At 43.0% G+C, this 23,455-nt stretch overlaps 2 protein-coding genes across 10 annotated transcripts; both read right to left on the reverse strand.

Annotated features, from left to right (window-relative positions):
• Positions 1–8,112: 8,112 nt before the first annotated feature.
• On the reverse strand, positions 8,113–11,369 carry LOC133560451 (zinc finger protein basonuclin-2). 3 transcript variants are annotated; one of them, XM_061912974.1, is made up of 7 exons: positions 10,605–11,369; positions 10,377–10,519; positions 10,146–10,315; positions 10,010–10,075; positions 9,727–9,930; positions 9,380–9,653; positions 8,113–8,906 (listed from the first exon to the last, which is right to left on the reverse strand). In XM_061912974.1, exons 2-7 carry the CDS (start codon positions 10,516–10,518, stop codon positions 8,521–8,523), a joined length of 1,242 nt encoding a protein of 413 aa, XP_061768958.1. In that variant the 5' UTR covers position 10,519; positions 10,605–11,369; the 3' UTR covers positions 8,113–8,520. The 3 variants fall into 3 exon arrangements, with proteins under 3 accessions (XP_061768958.1, XP_061768957.1, XP_061768956.1); XM_061912973.1 differs by having other exon boundaries at positions 10,377–10,522; XM_061912972.1 differs by having other exon boundaries at positions 10,377–11,369.
• A 334-nt stretch (positions 11,370–11,703) lies between these two features.
• On the reverse strand, positions 11,704–23,361 carry LOC133560446 (coiled-coil domain-containing protein 171-like). Of its 7 annotated transcripts, none has more exons than XR_009808448.1 (22): positions 23,098–23,361; positions 22,636–22,740; positions 22,381–22,567; positions 22,167–22,308; positions 20,870–21,039; positions 20,722–20,796; positions 20,516–20,637; positions 18,603–18,907; positions 18,436–18,533; positions 18,276–18,365; positions 18,091–18,207; positions 17,768–17,935; positions 17,545–17,691; positions 13,725–14,181; positions 13,399–13,652; positions 13,054–13,194; positions 12,771–12,950; positions 12,522–12,667; positions 12,403–12,457; positions 12,226–12,342; positions 11,856–12,127; positions 11,704–11,805 (listed from the first exon to the last, which is right to left on the reverse strand). XR_009808448.1 is itself a non-coding variant. In XM_061912967.1 (22 exons), exons 2-22 carry the CDS (start codon positions 22,719–22,721, stop codon positions 11,981–11,983), a joined length of 3,096 nt encoding a protein of 1,031 aa, XP_061768951.1. In that variant the 5' UTR covers positions 22,722–22,740; positions 23,098–23,361; the 3' UTR covers positions 11,704–11,980. The 7 variants fall into 7 exon arrangements, 5 of the variants coding, with proteins under 5 accessions (XP_061768951.1, XP_061768950.1, XP_061768947.1 ...); XM_061912967.1 differs by having other exon boundaries at positions 11,704–12,127; positions 18,436–18,515; positions 18,603–18,678; positions 18,769–18,907; XM_061912966.1 differs by having other exon boundaries at positions 11,704–12,127; positions 18,603–18,678; positions 18,769–18,907.
• Between the last annotated feature and the right edge of the window lie 94 nt (positions 23,362–23,455).

A 23,455-nucleotide genomic window follows, 5' to 3' on the forward strand; every position in this document is an offset into this window, starting at 1 on the left:
TGTAAGTCCTGTTTGTTCCAGAGTTTTACTCTGCATACAGACACACTAAAGCATGAAACTTTTATTAGTAGATTGCACAGTACAGTACATATTCCGTACAATTGACCACTAAATGGTAACACTCAAAAACGTTTTTCAACTTGTTAAAGTCGGGGTCTACGTTAGTCAATTCATGGTTGTGCGTGGTTTGAGCTCTCGGCAATGAGAACTATCCAAAGCCTCTCAAGTTATGAGCCTGCACTCGTCTTATAAAAGAACATTGTAGATTAGGCGGCAATATTTTTGTAAATGCTTGATATAAGATTATTCATGTATTATATTTAACAAGATCGTCAAATCTGAGCAACTTTGAATGCATAAACAGATTATGTTAAAAAAAACAACAACATTGTGAATGAGCCGCACTGCACTTTTCTGTAACATGATCAGAGGATTAATTGTGTTGTGGTAAGTATTCCCCCATACCTCCACACAATATGTAAGGTATGGCAGTACAAAGGTGTAGTATAGAGGTATAGTTTTGCTTTGTTTATAATTAAAAGGCTTTTGGAGATTTTTGTTTTAATGTGTCTTACATGAGGTTTCCATGATAGTACATTATTGTTCCCAAAAATGTATTCTGATTTACAATTTAAATTTGGGTACCATCAATACTTATTTTCTGTTCAGACGTTTTATTGTGATTTCCAAACATCACTATCTTAATTTTATTTATATTTAATGATAATTTATTTGTGTCCATCTATTTTTTTTAACTATGTTTATTCCGGTGTTAATTGTATTTACTGTATGAGCTCATTATAGTCATCACTACTGTAGAATATATTTGTGTCGTCTGCAAATAGTATACATTTCAGTACTTTGAATGTATTAAACATATCATTAATATACACAATAAACAGTTTTTGCCCCAGCACGGACCCTTGGGGGACACCACAAGCAATGTCAAGTTATATCTGATAAATATACTCATTTTTACAAACTGTAACCTTCCTGTGAACTAACTTTTTAACCAGTCTCCAGCCAGTCCCCTGATTCCATATCTTTCCTTCTTATCTAGTAGAACTAAATATAATGGTACCAAAGGATTTTTTGTTGGATCCATAAAGATACCAACTGCATATCTTTTATGCTCCAGTGCATTAGTAATTTCTTCAATAGCTTCAGTTATCGCCATTGAGGTTGTTCTATTGGACCTAAAGCCATACTGACCGTCATTGATTATAGGATGCTTAAGAAAATATTCAAATCGAGAATTAAATAGTTCCTCTAAGATTTTTGAGAACTGAGGCAAAAGAGAAATTGGTCTGTAATTGGTAAAAGCGTTTTTGCTTTCACTTTTGAAGAGCGGAGTTTTAGCCATTTTCATTTCAGCTAGTCTGGAATGAGAGGTTACATATATAAGTTATGGGTTTCACAATATTCAGTATAACTTTTTGAATCGTTATCATGGCAGTCAGCACTTACTTTTACACTTCCGCACAATGTTTGTCACTTCCTGCTCATTCTAGCTGAGAGGAAGAATGACAGAATTATTTTTAATATTTGTTTTTGTAACTTCATTGTCTGAGATATCAACAGCCAAATGAGAACCAACATTAAACAAAAAAACAACAACTTTTGAACTTAATTACTACATTACTCATATTATAATCTTCTCAAGTCACCAGCCTTGGCGTCACTATTGACAGCGATTTTAAACTAGACAAACAAGTCAATGGCGTTTTAAAATCGTGTTTTTATCACCTTCGTCTTTTAGTAAAGGTTAAACCGTTTTTATCTTTTAACCTTTTTGAACAAGTCGTGCATGCTTTTATTTCAAGTCGCCTGGACTACTGCAATGCACTTTATGCTGGCTTTAGCCAAAAAGCTCTCTCCCGGTTGCAGTTAGTCCAGAACGCGGCAGCACGACTTTTAACAGGGGCCAGGAAACGCCAGCATATAACCCCAATTCTTCAGAGTTTGCACTGGCTCCCTGTTCATTTTAGAATTGATTTTAAAACATTGCTGTTTGTTTTTAAATATTTACATGGACTGGCACCTCAATATATCTCGAACCTTATCCAAATTTACATTCCTGCACGCGCTCTGAGGTCCGAGAGCCAGTTCCAGCTCGTGGTGCCCAAGACCAGACTTAAGACCAGGGGAGACAGGGCCTTCTCTGTGGTCGGCCCTAAGCTCTGGAACACTCTGCCGCTCCATGTTCAAACTGCTTCCACAGTGGAGTGTTTTAAGTCTCGTCTTAAGACCCACTTTTATTCTTTGGCTTTTAACACTACGTGAGTTGTGTGGTCCTCTGTTCTCTGTTGTCCTCTGTGTTTTTTATACACTTTGATTTCTATTTTACTGTTTTAATTGATTTTACCCTTTAAAATAGTTTTTAATCATATTTGTTTTTATATTGTTTTTATTGGTTTTATATTTATTTATTTTTTGTTTTTATTCAGTCATTGGTGGAGCATAATATATATATATATATACTTTTTTTTTTTTTTTTATTTTATTTTTACAATTGTTTTTAACATGGCTGTGCAGCACTTTGGAAACGTTATTGTTGTTTAAATGTGCTATATAAATAAAGTGGATTGGATTGAATTGGATTCTCCATTTTCATCAAAAAGTAATCAAAATATGTCAACTTTGAATATCCTTGTTTGATTAAATGGTAAATGGGTTGTACTTGTATCGCGCTTTTCTACCTTCAAGGTACTAAAAGCGCTTTGACACTACTTCCACATTTACCCATTCACACACACATTCACACACTGATGGAGGGAGCTGCCATGCAAGGCGCCAACCAGCACCCATCAGGAGCAAGGGTGAAGTGTTTTGCTCAAGGACACAACGGACGTGACGAGTTTGGTACTAGGTAGGGATTTAACCAGGGACCCTCGGATTGAGGAACGGCCACTCTACCACTGCGCCACGCCGTTAGGCTATTCAAAACATCCCAAGTTCCTTTTATATTGTTTTTGTTTTCATATAGGTTTGTTTTTATAATGGAACCGTTTGCTTGTTCTTGTAATATCAGTTAGTTTATTTCTGTACTTCTTTTATCTTTGTTCGACTTCTTTTTTTATATATTTTGATGAATAGTTTGAAGAGATGTTTTTTCTTTTCAATTTCCCTACAGAACATATATTAGGAATATTTACACCCCAAACCTCCGAGTTCACTCAAACACACAACTTCTTTTTTACAGCGTTCATCCAACTCTCACTTCTTTGCAGTCTTACCCCTTTGCAAAGTTACAAACACACTACGGACGCCACACTGACCTCTCGTGGAGTCCTTTTGGAACTACATTGTACAATTCCTTTTTATTTCCACCAGGCTACAATAGATTAATACAGTGGTTCTCAACCTTTTTTCAGTGATGTACCCATTGTGAAAAATGTTTTAATTCAAGTACCCCCTAATCAGAGCAAAGCATTTTTGTTGAAAAAAAGAGATAAAGAAGTAAAATACAGCACTATGTCATCAATTTCTGATTTATTAAATTGTATAACAGTGCAAAATATTGCTCATTTGTAGTGCTCTTTCTTGAACTATTTGGAAAAAAAGATATAAAATTAACTAAAAACTTGTTGAAAAATAAACAAGTGATTCAATTATAAATAAAGATTTCTAAACATAGAAGTAATCATCAACTTAAAGTGTCTCTTTTGCGATTGTAATAGAGATCCATCTGGATTCATGAACTTAATTCTAAAAATTTCTTCAGAAAAAAGGATATCTTTAACATCAATATTTATGGAACATGTCCACAAAAAATCTAGCTGTCAACACTGAATATTGCATTGTTCTATTTTTTTTTCACAGTTTATGAACTTACATTCATATTGTGTTGAAGTATTATTCAATAAATATATTTAAAAGGATTCTTGAATTGTTGCTATTTTTAGAATATTTTAAAACAATCTCACGTACCCCTTGGCATACCTTCAAGTACCCCCAGGGGTACGCGTACCCCCATTTGAGAACCACTGGATTAATAGATAAAGTAATAATACTAAAAGACAAAACAAAACACTAACAATAGAAAACACACGAACACCACAGCGCCACCTGCTGGTTGTACACGAGCACTTTACAAAAAGCACTGAAGAACACCACAACACCCTCTGTTGAATGCACACAACCACTGTCACATGGCAAAGCACCCACACCCAATCAAAATGACCAGATTTAATATTAATCATTTGTATTTGTTGTTTTGTTTCCACTTTTTTCAGTGGATCACAGCTTCAGAGAAAAAACAAAAAACAGTATCAAACAGTAAAACATACTGGAGTATTATCTTGGCAGAACTACTTGCAAACGCATATCTCAATATGTGCGTCTGTAATCCGACTAATTTGTGTTTCAGTATCTGAATCTGTGTGTGTTTGTAATCAGATCCGTGTGTCCATGTTATAATTTGTGTCTGTATTTCAATGTGTGTGCATGTAAAGAAAATCTTATCTGTCCATATTTTGATGTGTGTGTGTGTAAAAAGATTATGTGTGGATCAATGTATTCAGATTTGTATGCTGCAGGAACCCTGGTTAGCCGTATTTTTACACGTGAATTTTGCACACTTCTGCTGTGTAAGACTGGTGGGCCTGTGCAGCGATCTGAACGTGTAAAAAGACGCCTCCGTCTGAAACATCACATTTCCTTTCCCTATACTCACCAATAGTCAGCACCTTGCACCCATTCATGTTGTTCTGTGTTGAAATCAACCACATTAGACTCTCATAAGTTAAAGTTAAAGTACCACTGATAGTCTCACACACGAGGTGTGGTGAAATTTGTCTTCTGCATTTGACCCATACCCTTGTTCACCCCCTGGGAGGTGAGGGGAGCAGTGAGCAGCAGGGATGGCCCCGCTCTGGAAGCATTTTGGTGATTTAACCCCCAATTCCAACCCTTGATGCTGAGTGCCAAGCAAAGAAGTCCATCCAACCATCCATCCATCCGTTTTTTACCGCTTGTCCCTTTCAGGGTTGCGGGGGGTGCTGGAGCCTATCTCAGCTGCATTCGCGCAGAAAGCGGGGTACACCCTGGTCAAGTCGCAATGGGTCCCATTTTTATAGTCTTTGGTATGACTCGGCCGGGGATTGAACTCACGATCTACCGATCTCAGGGCGGACACTGTAACCACAAGGCCACTGAGCAAGATGACACAAGTTAAGAACCCCTGACTTTTTCCACAAATACCACTACTGATTACCAGTGGCAAGCCGTGCGTTTCCCACCTAGGCCTTCCTTGATGTCCGATTTCAATGATTACCTCTCAAAATAGTATCATTTATGTCACCACATGACCACTGGTGGAGAAATACTATACAGAAACACCTACTGGGCATTGAATCACCACCAAAAGTGTACAAAACAGGTTATTTTCTGGCGCATTTAAAAATCAATGAACCCGCATCAGCAATTAAAACATATTTTAAGTGGTACTGTCAAAACTACTGCGATGAGGGCGACTTGTCCAGGGTGTACCCCGCCTTCCGCCCGATTGTAGCTGAGATAGGCGCCAGCGCCCCCCGCGATCCCAAAAGGGAATAAGCGGTAGAACATGGATGGATGGACTGTCAAAACTAAAATTGCAAAAAACATATTAAGCGTGAAAAAATAAAGAAATAAAATATCTGAACTCACAATCTGTAGAACCTATTCAAGCTTCCGTAGTAGGCTGACATCGTCTCACAAGATGTAGTTTCTCTTTAAATATCCTTCTTGAAAATAGCCTTGCAAATATATTTGTTGTCTTGTCTAATCATAAAAAATGCAGACGAGGCATGTTGGCTGACTTCTTAAAGTTTACTCCACAAAATGCTCATCAAAAACAGCTGCTGGCATGGCTAAATGTGTCTACTGCATGCGCTTCACTACTGTGGCATGCTGGGTAATGGAGTTCCTATGTTACCTAGCTCATAACATCACTATATATCTGCATTAGGCCATCTACAAGGCCTTACTGACAACAACTCGTGATCTGATTGGCTTTCGCAACTGTCTGTCAACTGTATGTCCCGGTTTACTTACAGTGCACAGACGCCAGCTTTGTTAATTCTGAAGGCTTCGAGCAGATTTGTTACAATCTGAATTCTGAGAGGAAAAAACTCTAGAACCTAAAAACAACAGCGCTGGAGCAGCATAATATGACATGAAGAGAATATGAATACTCTGAGACATTTAGTGAAAGTAAATAATAAATCATCTAATCTTTTTTAATCTTTTTTCTTATTCTTGCTCTATGTACAGCTTAAATTGTTCAATAGTCCGGGGTCTCTGTTGTCGATTTTTATGCTTCATAATGCGTCTCACATTTTCAATGGGAGACAGGTCTGGACTACATGCAGGCCAGTCTAGTACCCGCAGTTTTTTACTATCAGGACATGATCTCGAGAAATTAATCCACGCCTTTATCTCAAATCGTTTAGACTACTGCAATGCCCTGTATGTAGGCATTAGCCAGGCCACCCTCGCCCGCCTGCAGCTCGTGCAGAACTCTGCTGCTCGTCTGCTAACACAGACCCGCGTCCCTTCACTGGCTCCCTGTGCGTTGCCAAATCCATTTTAAACTCCTTCTATTTGTTTTTAAATGTCTAAACAACCTCGCGCCAACATATCTCTCCGACCTCCTTCAGCCTTACTGCCCCACCCGATCCCTAAGATCAGCCGATCAGCTGCTACTGACGGTCCCTGACACAAGGCTGAAGCTTAGAGGTGACAGAGCTTTCGCTGCTGCTGCTCCCAAGCTCTGGAACGACCTGCCTCTGAGTATTAGACAAGCCTCCTCTCTTCCTGTTTTTAAATCTCTCTTAAAAATACTTTTATTCCATGGCTTTTAACACTGAGTGATATCCATCCGGCAATGGCGCCCCATTATACACCTGTTGTGAACCTGTTTTTATGTTTTATTTATTTATTTTTAATCATGTTCTGTTTGTGTTGTGTTGTGTTGTGTTTGTTCGGTTCTCGTTTTTAACCTGCCCATTGTACAGCACTTTGAGTACCCCTGTGTTAAATTTTAAATGTGCTATATAAATAAAGTTGATTTGATTTGATTTGACGCCACGCCTTTGTAACACGTGGTTTGGCATGGTCTTGCTGACATAAGCATGGACGTCCATGATAACGTTGCTTGGATGGCAACATTTGTTGCTCCAAAACCTGTATGTACCTTTCAGCATTAATGGTGCCTTCACAGATGTGTAAGTTACCCATGCCTTGGGCACTAATACACCCCCATACCATCACAGATGCTGGCTTTTGAACTTTGCGCTTATAACAGACCGGATGGTTCTTTTCCTCTTTGGTCCAGAGGACACGATGTCCACAGTTTACAAAAACCATTAGAAATGTGGACTCATCAGACCACAGAACACTTTTCCAATTTGCATCAGTCCAATTTTAGATGAGCTCAAGCCCAGCAAAGCCACCGGCGTTTCTAAATAAAAAATGATAAATGACTTTCGCTTTGCATAGTTTTAACTTGCACTTACATATGTAGCGACCAACTGTAGTTACTGAAAGTGGTTTTCTAAAGTGTTCCTGAGCCCATGTGGTGATATCCTTTACAGACTTATGTCGCATTTTGATGCAGTACCACCTGAGTGATCGACGGTCACAGGCATTCAATGTAGTTTTTGGGCCTTGCCACTTACGTGCAGTGATTTCTCCAGATTCTCTGAAACTTTTGATTATATTATGGACCATAGATGGTGAAATCCCTAAATTCCTTGCATTAGCTTGTTGAAAAATGTCATTCTTAAACTGTTTGACGATTTGCTCACGCATTTGTTCACGAAGTGGTGACCCTCGTCCCATCTTTGTTTGTAAATAACTGAGCATTTCATGGAACGCTTATCATGGGAATCCTGTCCCCAATTAGCCTGTTCACCTGTGGGATATTCCAAATAAGTGTTTGATGAGCTTTCCTCAACTTTTGCCAGTCTTTTTTGCCATTTGTGCCAGCTTTTTTGAAACATGTTGCAAGCATCAATTTCCAAATGAACTAATATTTGCAAAAGAGACAAAGTTTACTCATTCGAACATTAAGTATGTTGTCTTTGCAGTCTATTCAATTGAATATCGGTTGAAAAGGATTTGCAAATCTTTGTATTCTGTTTTTATTTATGATTTACACAACGTGCCAACTTCACTGGTTTTGGGTTTTGTACAAGTCATTCCCTTTTTTTGATCAAAATGAAGGCAATATTGTAAATTAAGTAAAGGAAAGCAAAACCAGCCAACTCTAATAGTAATCCTTCAAAGTCCTCCTGTGTCCAAGATCTTATTTTCTGAGGTTGTAAACAACAACAACGTCAACAGTGTAATAATACAACACACACATATTTGTGAATGAACGTAGAAAATAATTATAAAACATCATGAACCCGCCCACTAGTTGACAGAAAGACATTAAAGTGAGAAGTACATAATGTACATTTAAATAGGTTGTAAAATTAACAATTGTCAAATAGTCGGCGCCATTGACGTTATCTTTACACAACAAGGCATCGTTTATTGAAATGTCCAACACTCAACTTTTAGCGGCATGCTGGACTTTCTGGGCTTCTTTTTGGGCAGGTTGTCAGCTGATTCCCAGGGCCGCTGCTGATTGGTCGACAGGCTAGCGGGCTCTTCTTCGACCGTATTCTCCCGTGGGGGGTCTGAGTGGCTGGTTGTTACTGTGCTGTGATGAGGGGCCCCAGACAAGGACACACGGTGGGACCTGAGGGCGGAGTTGTCTCGGACATCTTTGGCGGCGGCGCGGTGGAGACGTGGGTTGGGGTTGGCGCTGTGTCGGTTTCGACTGCGGAGCGAGCTGAAGACCATTGTGCAGCCCGCCACGGTGCAGCCATGTTTGAGCTTCAGGTGGACGGCGTTGTAGTGGATCTTCAACGTTCCTGCAACAGACAGGACAGGTAACATTGAGGGCCCATCCATCCATCCATTTTCTACTGCTTTTCCCTTTTGGGGTCGCTGGCACCTATCTCAGCTGCATTTGGGCGGTAGGCGGGGTACACCCTGGACAAGTCGCCACCTCATCGCAGAACATTGAGGCCATCACAGACAATGTGTCGTTTTCTGCTGGATTTACTCTCCATTTTTGCTACAGCTGTCACATATACTGTAATATTGTACATGGTAATTGTTATATATTGTAAATATGATATAGACATAATATAATATATCAGTATATATAATAAACTTTACATATATCATGTAAATATTACGTAAATATGTTGTATTTTTTTTCGCTATATTTAGTCTATTCATACCGGCATTGTCCTTTCCATCATTGTAACTGAGCTACTGTTTGGAACATTTTCCCTTATGGATCATTAAAGTTTGTCTAAGTCTAAGTCTAAATTCCTACCTCTGTCGTAGAAACTTTTTCCGCAGACGCCACACAAGACCCGCCCCTTGGGAACGAGATGGCAGGAGGAAGGGGATGCAGCAAGATCACGGAAGGCCGAGGAGAAGGACGGCAGAGGACGCAAAGACGACAAGGAGGTTTTGCAAGGATTCAGTGAAGAAGAAAAAGAGTTAGCGGGCGGAATGATTGAAGAGGCATTCTCCTGCTTGTTCCCGCCCCTCAGGAGGTCACGCTCAGGATCTGTCGTGTCTTGATCCCATCTGGCTCCGCCCACCTGATCCAGAACGTAGAGAAGCGTCGTCAGCATAGCTTGTTTTGGAGTCAGGAAGAAACAGGGTTTTAGTCACCAGAGTAGGAAGGCTGGGCCTGTGGAGGGAGAAGCCGTCCTCCACCTGCCCCTCGGGTCGTGTCTTGGGGAGGGGGTGTTGGACAGCCACCATGAACTCAACGACGGGTCGCGTTTCGCCAAAGCGGAGGAACTCTTTGAGGAGTAGCGTTTCTTCTTCGGGGCTCATCATACACCATCGCTCCAGCGCCTTCCCGTCACTTCGCTGCTGGCACAGAAAGTTCTGGAGCAGTTCTGGACAGACAACAGGATGAGGGTGGCGTGTGGGCGTGGCCTTTGTTTACCTGCATCTTGTACCCGCGGACGTAATCGGCCAAAGTCCAGCCCAGCGAGCGCAGGATGTGAGCTACCTGCAGACGACAGGAGGTGATGACTTCCTTTCAAAACAAAGGCTGGGCATCGCTGTCACCTAGAGCCTACCTGCTGTGGCGACAGCACACTGTAGAGGCGGTCCAACAGGATCTTCAGTCGCACAGGAAGTGCCTGAGCGCCGTACAGGACCAGGGAACTCAGGTCCAAAACCGGTCCAGGAAGGACTGCCTCTACGGGGCCGCTGCTGCAGGGAGGGAGGGGGTGGAACTTCCGTACGGCTGCAGCAGGAAAGTCAGAACAAGTCACGTTTAGTCAGGGTCAAAGGTCGTGCAGTCTTACCATGTGTCGCCCAGCTGTGCCCGCAGTCACATGACCTCACATCAAAACTTGCATTATACCGAGGGCAGCTGCACCCCGGCACAGCACACGCGCAGAGGTTAAAGGTCGTCCAGTAAGCCTCATGATGGGACGTTGTCGTCATCCTGCTGATTAGTGGACAAATTACTTCCTGCATGAACATTACTGCTTGCCTCCTTCCTTTCTCTATCGTCTTCGCTCCGCTTGCACCTTTTTTTATTCTTCACTCTGCTTTGGCTCCGCCCTCAACAGCTTCCGTGGCAGACTGGATTGGCTGCAGGGAATTAGCTCCCTCTGCCTCGCACATTCCTGCTAATGCCAAGATCAAAGGTCAGACAAGAAAGACTAAAGACAACATGTCACGTGACAGGATTTCCTGGCCATTTTGATAGGAACACCTGCATCAAATGGACTGTAAGGATACTCGATATTCAGCTAGCTGACACACTTTCCCGCCAAAAGCCCTGGTGGTGGTGGTGGTGGTGGGGGGGGGGGGGGGGTGTTCTCGTTTGAATCCTTGGCGTTGGTTCCACCCTCAATGTTTGTTCCAGAACCAGGTCGCATTGCTTCTTCACTCTACGACGGCGATCAGATCAGGTCTAGCACCAAAATCTGGACTAGTCACGACCTAGAAAAGTTCTTCTGGCAGGTGACTCACAAAAAGGGGCATAGCAAGATGAGAATGTGACCTTTGCCCTTCCCAAAGACCCCCAGATCAGCTGCTGGAGAACCAAAAGTGGCGACGGGTTTCTTTTCCCCGTCGGCCATTTTTCTGTCATTTGTCGCCAAATTAGCGTCGCCTGTGCCATCAAAGTTACATGTCCACACACACGCACACACATTTCAGTTCGTACCCGCCCCCAGTCGTTGCTGAGGAAGTGTGTCATGCTCCGCCCTCTTGATGCTCTTTGTAGCAGGTCCAAGTTGGCGGCGCCGCCATGTGTCGGTGTCAGGTACAAGTAGGACAACATCCTCATGCCTCATAAGTCATTCCTTTTATTCCAAGAGTGTGCGCATTTGATGCCTTTGAGCACACACACACGCACGCAAACACACACGGCAGGAAGGCTACTGGTGACACTTTCCGGCTAAAAATCCATTCATTTGATACTTTCATGTTTGAGGATTAAGACTTTTTAATGGGAGGGAAAATAACTTAACTTAATCTTTTTCGACAACATCTGTGACAGAACCTCAATAGGAATGCCAGCATCAGCCAGTTTTATGTACACGTTGGCACTTTTTTAACTTGGGCACCCACGCACACACACACACACAGTCACAAGATATGCCAAGCATGGAGAATATGACTGTTTGTCCTTTTAAGTTTATTGACCCCTTTTTGTTCAGATGAGCAGTCATCAAGGCAAAAAACTTGTTCTGTTCAAGTTGTGTGCGACTTAAGCTCCTGACACACACACACACACACACACACACACACACACACACACACACACACACACACACACACACACACACACCCTGGAGGCATGGATCCCTGAGGACTTGAGGAGGTGCACACTCGCTGAAGGGCGAGCTGATGCGTCACTTTTGTTGCAAGCATGCACTCAAAGTGCTTCAAAGATTTAGGAAAAAAGCGTCTTCGGACATCTCGAACCTTTAAGACGTTCCCTTCCTGTGTTGACCTTTGCTCTCTTCACACGTTTCTTGTCCTTGGGAGGCAGGTAGTGTGGATGCGGGCCAGGAGTGGGCTGGGCTTGAACATCAGACACCTGGAAGCGAACACAAGTTGATTTCAACTCCTCCCCCTTTGCGCCAAGATTAAGGTCGATCAGGAAAACTTTTCCTTCAGAAGTAGGTGGGAGCTCACCTGACATGCTCCCATGATGCTGTCTGTTCCAGATGGCTTCACATGATGTACGGGTGAGGTTAGTAGACAGCGCTCAGCTGACGGACAAGAAAGTGATTGGATAAGACCGCCTGTGAGCTGAGCAGAAGATTGGAGCACGTTACAGAGGAGGAAAGGTCACATTGATGGTGTGTTTACCTCTTTGTAGTGCTGCCCCGCCGCATTCTCGTAGTTGATCACATGGTCCTGGGGCCTGTGTAATGATGCAAACAGAAAGTGAATGACAGCTTGGAGCAGAGGAAATAGGTCTATGCAACCTGTTAGCGTCCTGAAGCTGCTCGTCAATACGTCGCAGACGCCCTCGCAGGATGCGCTTCTCCTCCTGAGCCCGCGACAGGCGTTTAGCCAGGACCCTCAGCGTGCGCTCCTTTACTTTAAGGCGCCGCCGAACCTCCGCCAACATCTGCGCCGTGACAATGAGGATGTGAAAATACTCAGCTGCACATGGCTGTGTGTGAGTGTGTGTGTGTGTGTGTGTGTGTGTGTGTGTATGTGTTTGTCTGTACCTCTGCCATGTGGCTGAGTGCATGGTGGCCGTTGGCCTGCTCAGCAGCGTGCGTATTGACTTGTAGCCGCAGAGCATCGAGTTGCGCTGATTGTTCCCGAGCGAGGTTTTGAGCTTCCTGTTCTCTGCTGAGCGCCTGGCGGAGCTCTGTGCAGACACTGTGAAAGTGCTGCGCTGGGACCTTGAGCAAGTGCACACATGTTGGGAAATGTTGTTTGCACTGTGTGTGTGTGTGTGTGTGTGTGTGCGCGGGTGTGTGTGTTTGTGTGTTTGTGTGTTCTCACCGTCCTGCAGGTCGGTCCCTGTTGTTGTTCTGCCTTCCTCAGTTGAGCCATCTCAAGCCTCAGGCTGCGCCGCTCCACTTCGGCTGAGTGCAGCCGTTGGCTGAAGAGCAGAAAGTGCTGTTGGAGGCCGGACACCAGGATCTAGTGGGAGGATGCAGCGGGGTCAAAGGTTGCAATATTTTGGTTTGATTCAAATGAATATGAGACAATAAATTGATTAACGTGGACCACGACTTAAACAAGTTGAAAAACGTATTCGGGTGTTACCATTTAGTGGTCAATTGTGCGGAATATGTACTGTACTGTGCAATTTACTATTAAAAGTTTCAATCAATCAATCAAAACCTTCAAGCTGCTAAGGGGCTGACTGTGTCTGGTCAGTTTTATCTGATCCAGGATCTCTGGGCCGGATTCTGGGGGAGTGATAAGTTGATCCAAGAGGCGCGACAACCCAGACCGAGCCGCTGACGTCACACCTGGAGGGGTGCTCGCTAGCGCCCTTTGCAGGTCTGCCATGCAGGACAAGATGGCAGAGGAGAGAGATTTGGAACGAAGCCAGCGAACGCATGCGGCGTCACGACCATCACAGCCAACGTAATCTGCATCACACAGGCATCATTTCATCAATACTGGCATTTATGTGCATCCTTTGCTGTGGAAACATCACCTACTGCTTCCATCTTGTCCCATCAAAGTTGCTGTTGCGACATATACTGCTGGCCTGCCGCTTCCTCTCTCCACCCGAAACAACACCGTGCTCCTCTTTGCGAAGGCACGTAACCGCCTGAGAGCCGATAGCACGCAAGCGTATTTCCTCCAACGTCTTCTTGCCCGCCTCCCATGCCCTCCTCTTTCGTCCTCGTCTCCTCCCAGAGCGCCGGCCAACCGCCTCAGCTCCTGCTCCAGCTCCTCTCTGGCCGCGAAGCGTGCGACCAGAAGACGCTTCTGCTCGCAGAGACTGCGCACCCGCAGCTCGGCATTCACGGTCGCGCCAGCTAGAAGCGCACAAGCTGACATGAAGGAGGAAGACTTCTTGCGGCTTCGCAGGAGAAAGTCGTGGAGTCGTGACAGGTCAGAGGTCAAAGAGCTGACTCGATCCCGAAGCGAGCGGCACTCACAGTGATTTACCTGAGAAAGAAACAGAAAGTAGTCTAATCCTTATAATCTATAATATGAACAACATGCACAAAAAACAGCATAATAAGCTTTTCTAATTGGGAAAAACCCACATAGTTTTATATTATTTTCATAGTTAAGCTGATTTTTTTTCCTAAACAGTCAAATGTGTCTTAAGTAGTGCTGGCACTAACAAATAGTTTAAAAACCCACTGAACATTTATTTATTTACTTGACCAATTAAATAACTAGTTAGGGCAGCACGGTGGAAGAGGGGTTAGTGCATCTGCCTCACAATACGAAGGTCCTGAGTATTCCTGGGTTCAATCCCCGGCTCTAGACCTTTCTGTGTGGAGTTTGCATGTTCTCCCCGTGACTGCCTGGGTTCCCGCCGGGTACTCCGGGTTCTTCCCCAACTCCAAAAACATGCACCTAGGGATAGGTTGATTGGCAACACTAAATTGGCCCTAGTGTGTGAATGTGAGTGTGAATGTAGTCTGTCTATCTGTGTTGGCCCTGCGATGAGGTGGCCAGTTGTCCAGGATGTACCCTGCCTTCCGCCCGATTGTAGCTGAGACAGGCGCCAGCACCCCCCGCGTCCCCAAAAGGGAATAAACGGTAGAAAATTGATGGATGGATGGATGGTGTGAATGTGAGTTAGGGCTGGGCGATATGGCCTTTTTTTAATATCTCGATATTTTTAGGCCACATCGCGATGTACGATATATATCTTGATGTTTTGCCTTGGCCTTGAATGAACACTTGATGCATATAATCACAGCAGTATGATGATTCTATGTGTCTACATTAAAACGTTCTTGTTCATACTGCATCAATATATGCTACTTTTAAACTTTCATGCAGAGAAGGAAATCACAATTAAGTCAATTGACCAAAACTGTATTCATTACACAGTTATTAAACAGTGGCACAAACGTTCATGTCATTTCCAAAACAGAAAGTGCAAGATTGTCAGACACATTTTAAGTGTCAAATATAAATGAGCTGTATAATAGGAAATCAAATAGTATTCGTCCTTCGCTATGTGGTAAGTTACAACAGACATTATGAAATTCTCTTCATTCTGTAGCAGGTGACTTTTCAAATGATGCGACATTTTAGCAGTGATGCTACTTTTTATAGCAAGGATTTTGCCCCACACTTGACAAATTACGGTTGTCTGTTCGACATATTCCCATTTGAAGCCAAACCACCGCCAGACGATGGACCCCCTGCTGTTTTTCTTGGGAATTAATTCTTGCTTCATTCGCAGCTTATTTCTCTCGTATTCCCACTCGCACGGCTCTGCCAGCATCACAGATAACGTTACCCAGTCCGCCATCTCTCTTCTCCACGAGGGCGCATACGTATGTGACGTATGACGTGACAGTATGTGATGTGTGTAAGAAGGTGCGCCTGCTTGTCTGTGAGAAAGAGACACAAAAAAGAGCGAGAAGAGCCTGTAGTGTAATGCCTGCATCTAAAAGCAATCGCGTGACAACGTATACTCAAATATCACGATATAGTCATTTTCTATATCGCACAGAGACAAACTCGCGATATATTGTGTATATCGATATATCGCCCAGCCCTAATGTGAGTGTGAATGTTGTCTGTTTATCTGTGTTGGCCCTGCGATGAGATGGCGGCTTGTCCAGAGAGTACCCCGCCTTCCGCCCGAATGCAGCTGAGATAGGCACCAGCGACACCCCGCGACCCCAAAAGGGACAAGCAGTAGAAAATGGATGGATAAATAACTAGTTTGGAGGTATGGACAGGAAAACTCAATGCGGCCATAGCTTGACTTCATACCTAAAACTATTTCAAATGTAAAAATGATAGAAGTATTTTACACAGGTATTTCTAAAGGTAAGATCAGGTGTTCCGTTTGGGCTTACTACTCAACACCATGCAAACAAATCTCCATGGCTTCCTGATATTGTACAGTATATCATCTATCAAGACCGTTTTGTTTTCCGTTGCTGGATGACGAAGGAGCTCCTTTTTTATGACAAAAGCCCACCCGTCAAACAGCATATCTGTGTTGATGGAAGTATTATTGTACCAAAACAATACGCAAATCTCTGTGCATATTTGGGATTTGCGGTTAGGGTACACAGGTAAGGCAGTGCCTCACTTGTCATGATGGGAAAAAAATTGTAATTTAAAACTATAAAATAAATATTTCTTCATTACATTGTGTTATAGATGTATTTTCTGTATGATTAAAAAACTTTTTTAAATTTACTTGAGTAAAAATCACAAAATGTGTTTATTATGTATCTCTGTTCAGTTTGGTGTTACATTTATATGCAGACCTAAATCATTATGATTGCAGTTCTTGTGTGAAAGCATATTTTTAAACAGGATCAGCACACACACTCTCACAGTTGAGCACAATATGGAATACATAATAAGAAAAAAGAAACACAGTTTTTTCTTTAATATTTTTAGTTAAAGTTACTGTAACTTTCCTTAAGACCGTTTTGAAGTTAGTGTAGTGATTTACACACAGACACAGACACACACACACACACACACACGCACACGCACGCACACGCACGCGCACGCCCCGGCCGAAATCCTTTAACCCAATGTGGCCCTCCGAGTCAAAAAGTTTGGGGACCCCTGGCTTAAACAGTTATCTATTGGGTTAAGTGAGGTGCCAGTCAAAAGTTCAAAGTTGCGGTGGTACGACGTGGATAATGCATCCATGCTAATTGGGTTTAAGACCATTAATATGAAAAAATATGCATATAGTATCCAATTAAAATGATAAAAGTGTGCAGCAGAGTGTGGCTTTAAGGATGTAGGGCTTGGTGTGGAATAAATATTTATATTCACTGGACAATTGCCAACATAACAGGACCATTTTTGTTGGATTTGCATTTGCCGTTAGACTTCCAAGGTGAGTTACTTCTCTGTCTATGTTTGCAGCTGGTCTAACATTAGTGTTCACCAAGTCTGTTGTTATCAATCAATCACTCCAAGTATTTATATAGCACGTTTCATGCCCTACAAGTTGCAACACAAAGTGCTTTACACGAGTAAAAAAAAACAAAATTAAAATGCACACACAGCACTACTGACAACAAAAAAACATGACGTGGCACTGACGATTGAGGAAAATCGCCACTTTTGAGGCGTTCAGACAGGAGAATTACCCAAAATTAACTTAATCTAAAAATAATATAATACATATTTTAAAACATATCATCAGTAAAAAGCCTGATTAAAAAGGTTATGCTTGTTCCTGAAATTGTTTTTTTTCAAGCTTTTTGAAGACGTAAAATACTTATAAGAAATAAGGGGCAGCGTAAAAGAGGCTTAAAGAAAGCATGAAAAGAAAATAGTAAACCAGTTAAAATTTGTTACCTGCAGCTCGTGGGCGTGTCGGCTGTTCTTAGTCTCTTCTCGTATCCTCACCCTCTCCTCCATTGCCGCTAACACGCACTCATGACTCCGCTGCAGCTCTTGCATGCATGCGCTTTTCTCCTCGCACACGCTTTGCAGACGGTCCACCTGCAAGATGGAGGGAAGGGCCCAACATCAAGATGACAACCTCAGCATACTGAAACAAAATTGTAACAGGCGCAACCTTGTTTTTGGCCTCCTGGACGTTGGAAATCAGCAGCTCCACCTGCTGGTTGATGACATCACACAGCTCCGTCCTGGTGAAAGCCGCTGCCGTGCTTGGAGGTTCACTGAGAACTGTATGACCCACCAGTACTCGCTGATGAATTGAGTGGAGGAAGGACAGGTGGGCCTTACACACACACACAAACACACACACGCACGCACGCACGCACGCACGCACGCACGCACGCACGCACGCACGCACGCACGCACGCACGCACAGACACACATTGAAAGTGCAGTGTCAGCAAACAACAGCGCAAAAGTCAAAGTAGACAAGCTTACATTTGACATCTCCTCCTTCTCCTTCTCCAGCTCCTCCGTCTTTGCAGACCAACCATTGCTTTCCGTTCGTAGGCGGGCCACTTCCTCCTGCAACTTGAGTGACAACTGTCCGGATTCCTGCAGAATAAGACAATAAGTTGTCCTCACAGCAGCGTCGACTCAGTGATTAGTTTCTTTTGTTTTACTTGGAGGCAACGCTTCTGATCGACGGTCAGCTCTTGGAGCGTCTGCTTCTCCTCGTGTAACCTTTCACACACTAACTGCAAATCCTGGACCTGTGAGCAACAAGCAATATATCAAAAGCATGGTACAGGAAGCAGACAGCGCACACACACACACACTCACCTGGTGGTCAGCTCGCGCCTGTCTGCAAAGTGTGGACTTGAGCAGATGCATGATGTCAGCAGGAGTCTGTTTCCCATCATCTTTTGTGGGAGTACAACCTGTAAACACTCACTCTGATTGGTCGCACTGCTTTTCAGCAGCCTAAAAGGATGACATCATCATTGTACCTGCATGTGTGTGTTGTTTGATAGCTTCTTTGATCTCTTCCAGAGCCTTCTGACAATGTGCTTCTCTCTTGACCGCCTGAACACAAGACATCAAATCTTGTGGTATACATGACAATACTTGGCATTGCCAGCTGTCAAGGTGTGTGTGTGACTGTGTGCATGGGACCTGTTTCAAGAGCAGGTGTGTGTTGGCGTGTGCTCTCTTCTCCTCTTCGAGCACTGCTTTGAGTTTAAAGGTCATTCTCCTTTGTGTTTCCAAGGCGACACTCAGCTCAGACTTGCACTGTTCGTGCTCTGCCTGCAACCTAAACACACACACACACATACGCGCGTACATTTGTACATCCAAGTTAGTAAAGGTGGGGTAAATAATCAATTTTTAGATGCACGGCAATTCACACATGGATGATTATAAAATTGATTACTAATCGTCAATAATCGATAATCGATTTATTTATCGTAAATAATGAAATGCTGACAGTCCTAAAATGTGTCTGACTGCAGCGAACCACCTCACCAAGAGATCCGACCAGCTTCTTTATCATTGGGGACTTATGGTCCAGTATTGCACACTTTTTCATTAATTTATTAAATGTGGGAATTAATTTAACTGTTTCTTATTCCAAATTAAAGGCCCACTGAAACCCACTACAACCGACCACGCAGTCTGATAGTTTATATATCAATGATGAAATCTTAACATTGCAACACATGCCAATATGGCCGGTTTAGTTTACTAAATTGCAAATTTAAATTTCGCGCGGAAGTATCATGCTAAAACGTTGCGGTATGATGACGCGTGCGCGTGACGTCACGCATTGTAGAGGACATCTTGTTGCAGCACCGTTCCCAGCTATAAGTCGTCTGTTTCCATCGCATAAATCCACAGTATTATGGACATCTGTGTTGCTGAATCTTTTGCACTTTGTTCAATTAATAATGGAGAAGTCAAAGTAGAAAGCTGTAGGTGGGAAGCGGTGTATTGCGGTCGCCTTTAGCAACACAAACACAGCCGGTGTTTCATTGTTTACATTCCTGAAAGATGACAGTGAAGCTTTACTATGGAACAGAGCGGTCAAGCGAACACGGTTGGATTGGACCAGACACACAAAGTACAGTGTATTATGCAGCGATCACTTCGAAAGTTCGTGTTTCGAAGAGGGTCCCTTGCGAAGGGCAGAGATGGGCATCGCCACCACTTGTCGACTGGTGCTGAAGAAAGGTGCGGGGCCGACTTTCAGGTTGTACGGGTACGACCATATAGTCACACAAAAACACTAGTAACACAATAAGCAGATAAGGGATTTTCCAGAATTATCCTAGTAAATTTGTCTAATAACATCTGAATCGCTACCACTGCATAGTCTTTTTTATTTTTTTCTAGTCCTTCACTCTCACTTTCCTCATCCACAAATCTTTCATCCTCGCTCAAATTAATGGGGAAATCGTCGCTTTCTCGGTCCGGATCGCTCTCGCTGCTGGTGGCCATGATTGTAAACAATGTTCAGATGTGAGGAGCTCCACAACCCGTGACGTCACGCGCACATCGTCTGCTACTTCCGGTACAGGCAAGGCTTTTATATCAGCCCCAAAAGTTGCGAACTTTATCGTCGATGTTCTCTACTAAATCCTTTCAGCAAAAATATGGCAATATCGCGAAATGATCAAGTATAACACATAGAATGGACCTGCTATCCCCGTTTAAATAAGAAAATTTCATTTCAGTAGGCCTTTAATTTTTTATTTTAAGTTACAAGTGAAGAAATGTAAAACTGCATCAAGTTAAAGATGCATCAATTATTGATTTTTAAATATAATCGCACCTTCTGAATGGTTTTCTTATTTGAATCGTGAGGTGCCCAAAGATTCCAACCTCTACAAAAGTTAGTAATGTGGATGAGTAATGCTCTCACCGCTGTTGAGCACGCTCAGTTTGCTCTCTCCTCTCTCTCTCCGCTTCCCTCAACTGTCCTTGCAGCTGCTCCAGCTTGCACTGAGCCTCCTGGTGACTACGCCGCTCCACTGCAAGTGCCGCCTCCGGACAAACAAATGGAAACAAGCATGTGTGCGTGTGCAAGAAAGCATGTCTATTCATGCGTGTATGCGTGTTTGTGCTCACCTCCATGTCTTTTTCTCGCTCCTTCTGTAGCACCACCATCCTCCTCTCACCAACCTCCAGCGCCTCCTCCTGACACTGGAGACGACATCAGCCACATTCAAACCTGTCATACAGTGTGCGTGTATGTGTGCGGGCAGGCGTGTGTGACCTGCAGAAGGCGATGCAGTCGTTCACTCTCTAAAGTCAAGCTGTCAATCAACGCATCACGCTCATCTACTTCCTGTTGCAAAGCACGCAGGTCCTCCTTCCTGGCATGCTGAGTCATCTCCAGAACCTTCTGCAGCTCCCGGACAGTCTGCTTTATCGCTGCAGCATGATCTGCACACACACAAACACACAAGTTCAGTTACAAGGTGGCAGGTAGCATCCACTAAAATGTGTTTGTATTGCTGGGATATTACTGTCGACACGTCTGCCTCACCCAATTATACGCGTGGTGGTCAAGCTCGCTCTGTTTTCAATGTGTACGAGGTGCCATTGAGCCTTCCTTGAAGAAAAAATGCCATATGCTTGTGTTGTTTTCGGCTGTACGAACCGTTCAAATCTTGAAAAAGATAAACGTTTCTTTAGAGTTCCTCGAGAGGTCATCAAAAAATTTAGAAAAGTGAAAGATTTTAATAAACGACGACGAGAAAAGCTGCGCACACTCTAGTCCAAATGAGCAGAGTCAAAAAATGTATGCGTTTGCAGTGATCACTTTGTTAAAGGTTTGTTTGATATACTTTTAACGTTTATTATTTCCCATTTAAGTATTATTTTCATATTAGTTGTATTTCTCAAACACGTTTGCTACGAGTGTTTCGAAAAGCACCAACTTGGCGAGTCTACATAAAAGAAGGCAAATGCCAGAAAAACCTTAAGAGTTAAGCTTTTACCAAAAGCAAAAATCATAATTGAAGCTTTCAGCATTAACACAGTGTTGACATTTATAGTTATATTTTGATAAAGCAGGGGAAAAGCACGTTACACGTAAAGGGCGCATGCAACAGCAACAAGCATTGCAGTAGATGAGAAGTTAAATCATGAAATGCAACCTTACCCGAGCAAAAACGATGCATATTTATCTGGGAGAGTCTTGATATCAATTTTCTTGACCCAGCCACACACAAAGAAGTTGTAGACCTCCATGCTTTTCCTAGTTTACATCTGTTTTGTCGTGTAAACTGGTGACTGGAGCACAATAGTTTAATGTGTGTGGAAATGCCACCGACAGATAATCCTTGATATCACTCAACAAATCTTTTTTTTGATAAAGTTTAGGGAAATATTCCATTGCATAGTTGGATTTTTTTACTTGTATATGCTTTTTGCAGGAAGATTTAAGCCTCTTTTCTACTCAGATAGTTCATGCGCTGCTAGCTGTACAACCGCCATCCTAGCTTGGTTGGCCACCACTGGTTTTCTCTTCCAAGAAGTCATGTGTCAGAATATAAGCAATTGGCTACCTGTGAGGGTTGTGTTAGCATGACGTGCTTGTTGAGTGTCTCTCTGGCTGACCACCAGCTGGTACTGAAGTTCTGTTCTTTGGGCTTCACCTCGCTCCACTGAGGACCTGAGCCGGGCCAGCTCCGCCTCCAGTGTGCACAGCTACAACACATAAAAACACAAATATGATACAGACTACTGTCGCTAGCAAGGACAAGCTTGTTGTCTTTCCACCTGCTGGTTGTGTGCGGATGTCATTTCCAGCTTTTCTTTCTCCAGCTGATGGATTCTCCTCCTCCTTCTCCCAGTTTGCTGGATGCCACTTGACTTCCGCCTTGCCAGGGATGCCCCCCTTCCTCCAGCATCGCTGCTGTCACTCGTGTCTCCTCCTGGCTGCGGGGGGGTATCTACCTTGTTCCTGCTAGATGGCAAAAATTTAGCACATGTCCACTATGTCTTTCTCCTCTGACATTTATTTTAAGATGCAACCTCTGGCAGCATGCCGTTGTCCCAGTCTCCACTGCGTCGCCCCTCCCAAGGATGGGTGGTCTTTGCTCCAGTGGGTTATTCTTCATGGTTCCCTACCAGCTTGTTCTTTGTAATTATGAAAAGATAAGAACACACAGTTGTTTGGTTGCCATGGAAGCAGTCACCAACACATATCTACCGGCCATGTCCGCTATACATTGGTCTTTTTGTGTAATTTATTTAAACACTTTAGAACATGATAAGAGGACATTTGTGCGCCGATAATGGAGTTTTTTTTTATTTCACACCATAAAAATATATTATCTCAGTGCGGGTGTCAAGTTATACAGAAGAACCCTCCTCTTTGGCTTAACAAGTTTATTTCAATCACTGATAAAAATCAACATTACAAATGTGTGTGGTTTTACCGGTGAAACAACACAAATTGTCTCTGAAAATATAATTTCTGTTGTTTGCACTTACGGATGAAGACGAAATCTAGCCGTTTGAATCAGACGCCATCTTTAGGTGTCTCACGTCATTTCCGTATCGAGCTGTGATTGGCTGTCCGCTTTCTTCAGATCATTTTATAATCTTTTATCCATTTTTCAAACTGCCGTAATCTAACTAAAACAATGCTATTATTACACAAAATAAAATACATATCTACTTAAATCAGTTAAGTGACTCGTAGGATGTTTGCAAACCAGTTAGCCAATGAGATATGTTGATCCCGCCCACCTAGTATCAGGGTCACTTTGGCAGATAGTGCTGTGACAATAAACCATTTTAATAGTTTCAATATTTAAAAGTATCAATGAATCTTAAATATTAAAAAAAA

The sequence above is a fragment of the Nerophis ophidion genome, linkage group LG10 (assembly GCF_033978795.1).
Source record: "Nerophis ophidion isolate RoL-2023_Sa linkage group LG10, RoL_Noph_v1.0, whole genome shotgun sequence".
In the NCBI taxonomy this organism is placed as follows: Eukaryota; Metazoa; Chordata; class Actinopteri; order Syngnathiformes; family Syngnathidae; genus Nerophis; species Nerophis ophidion.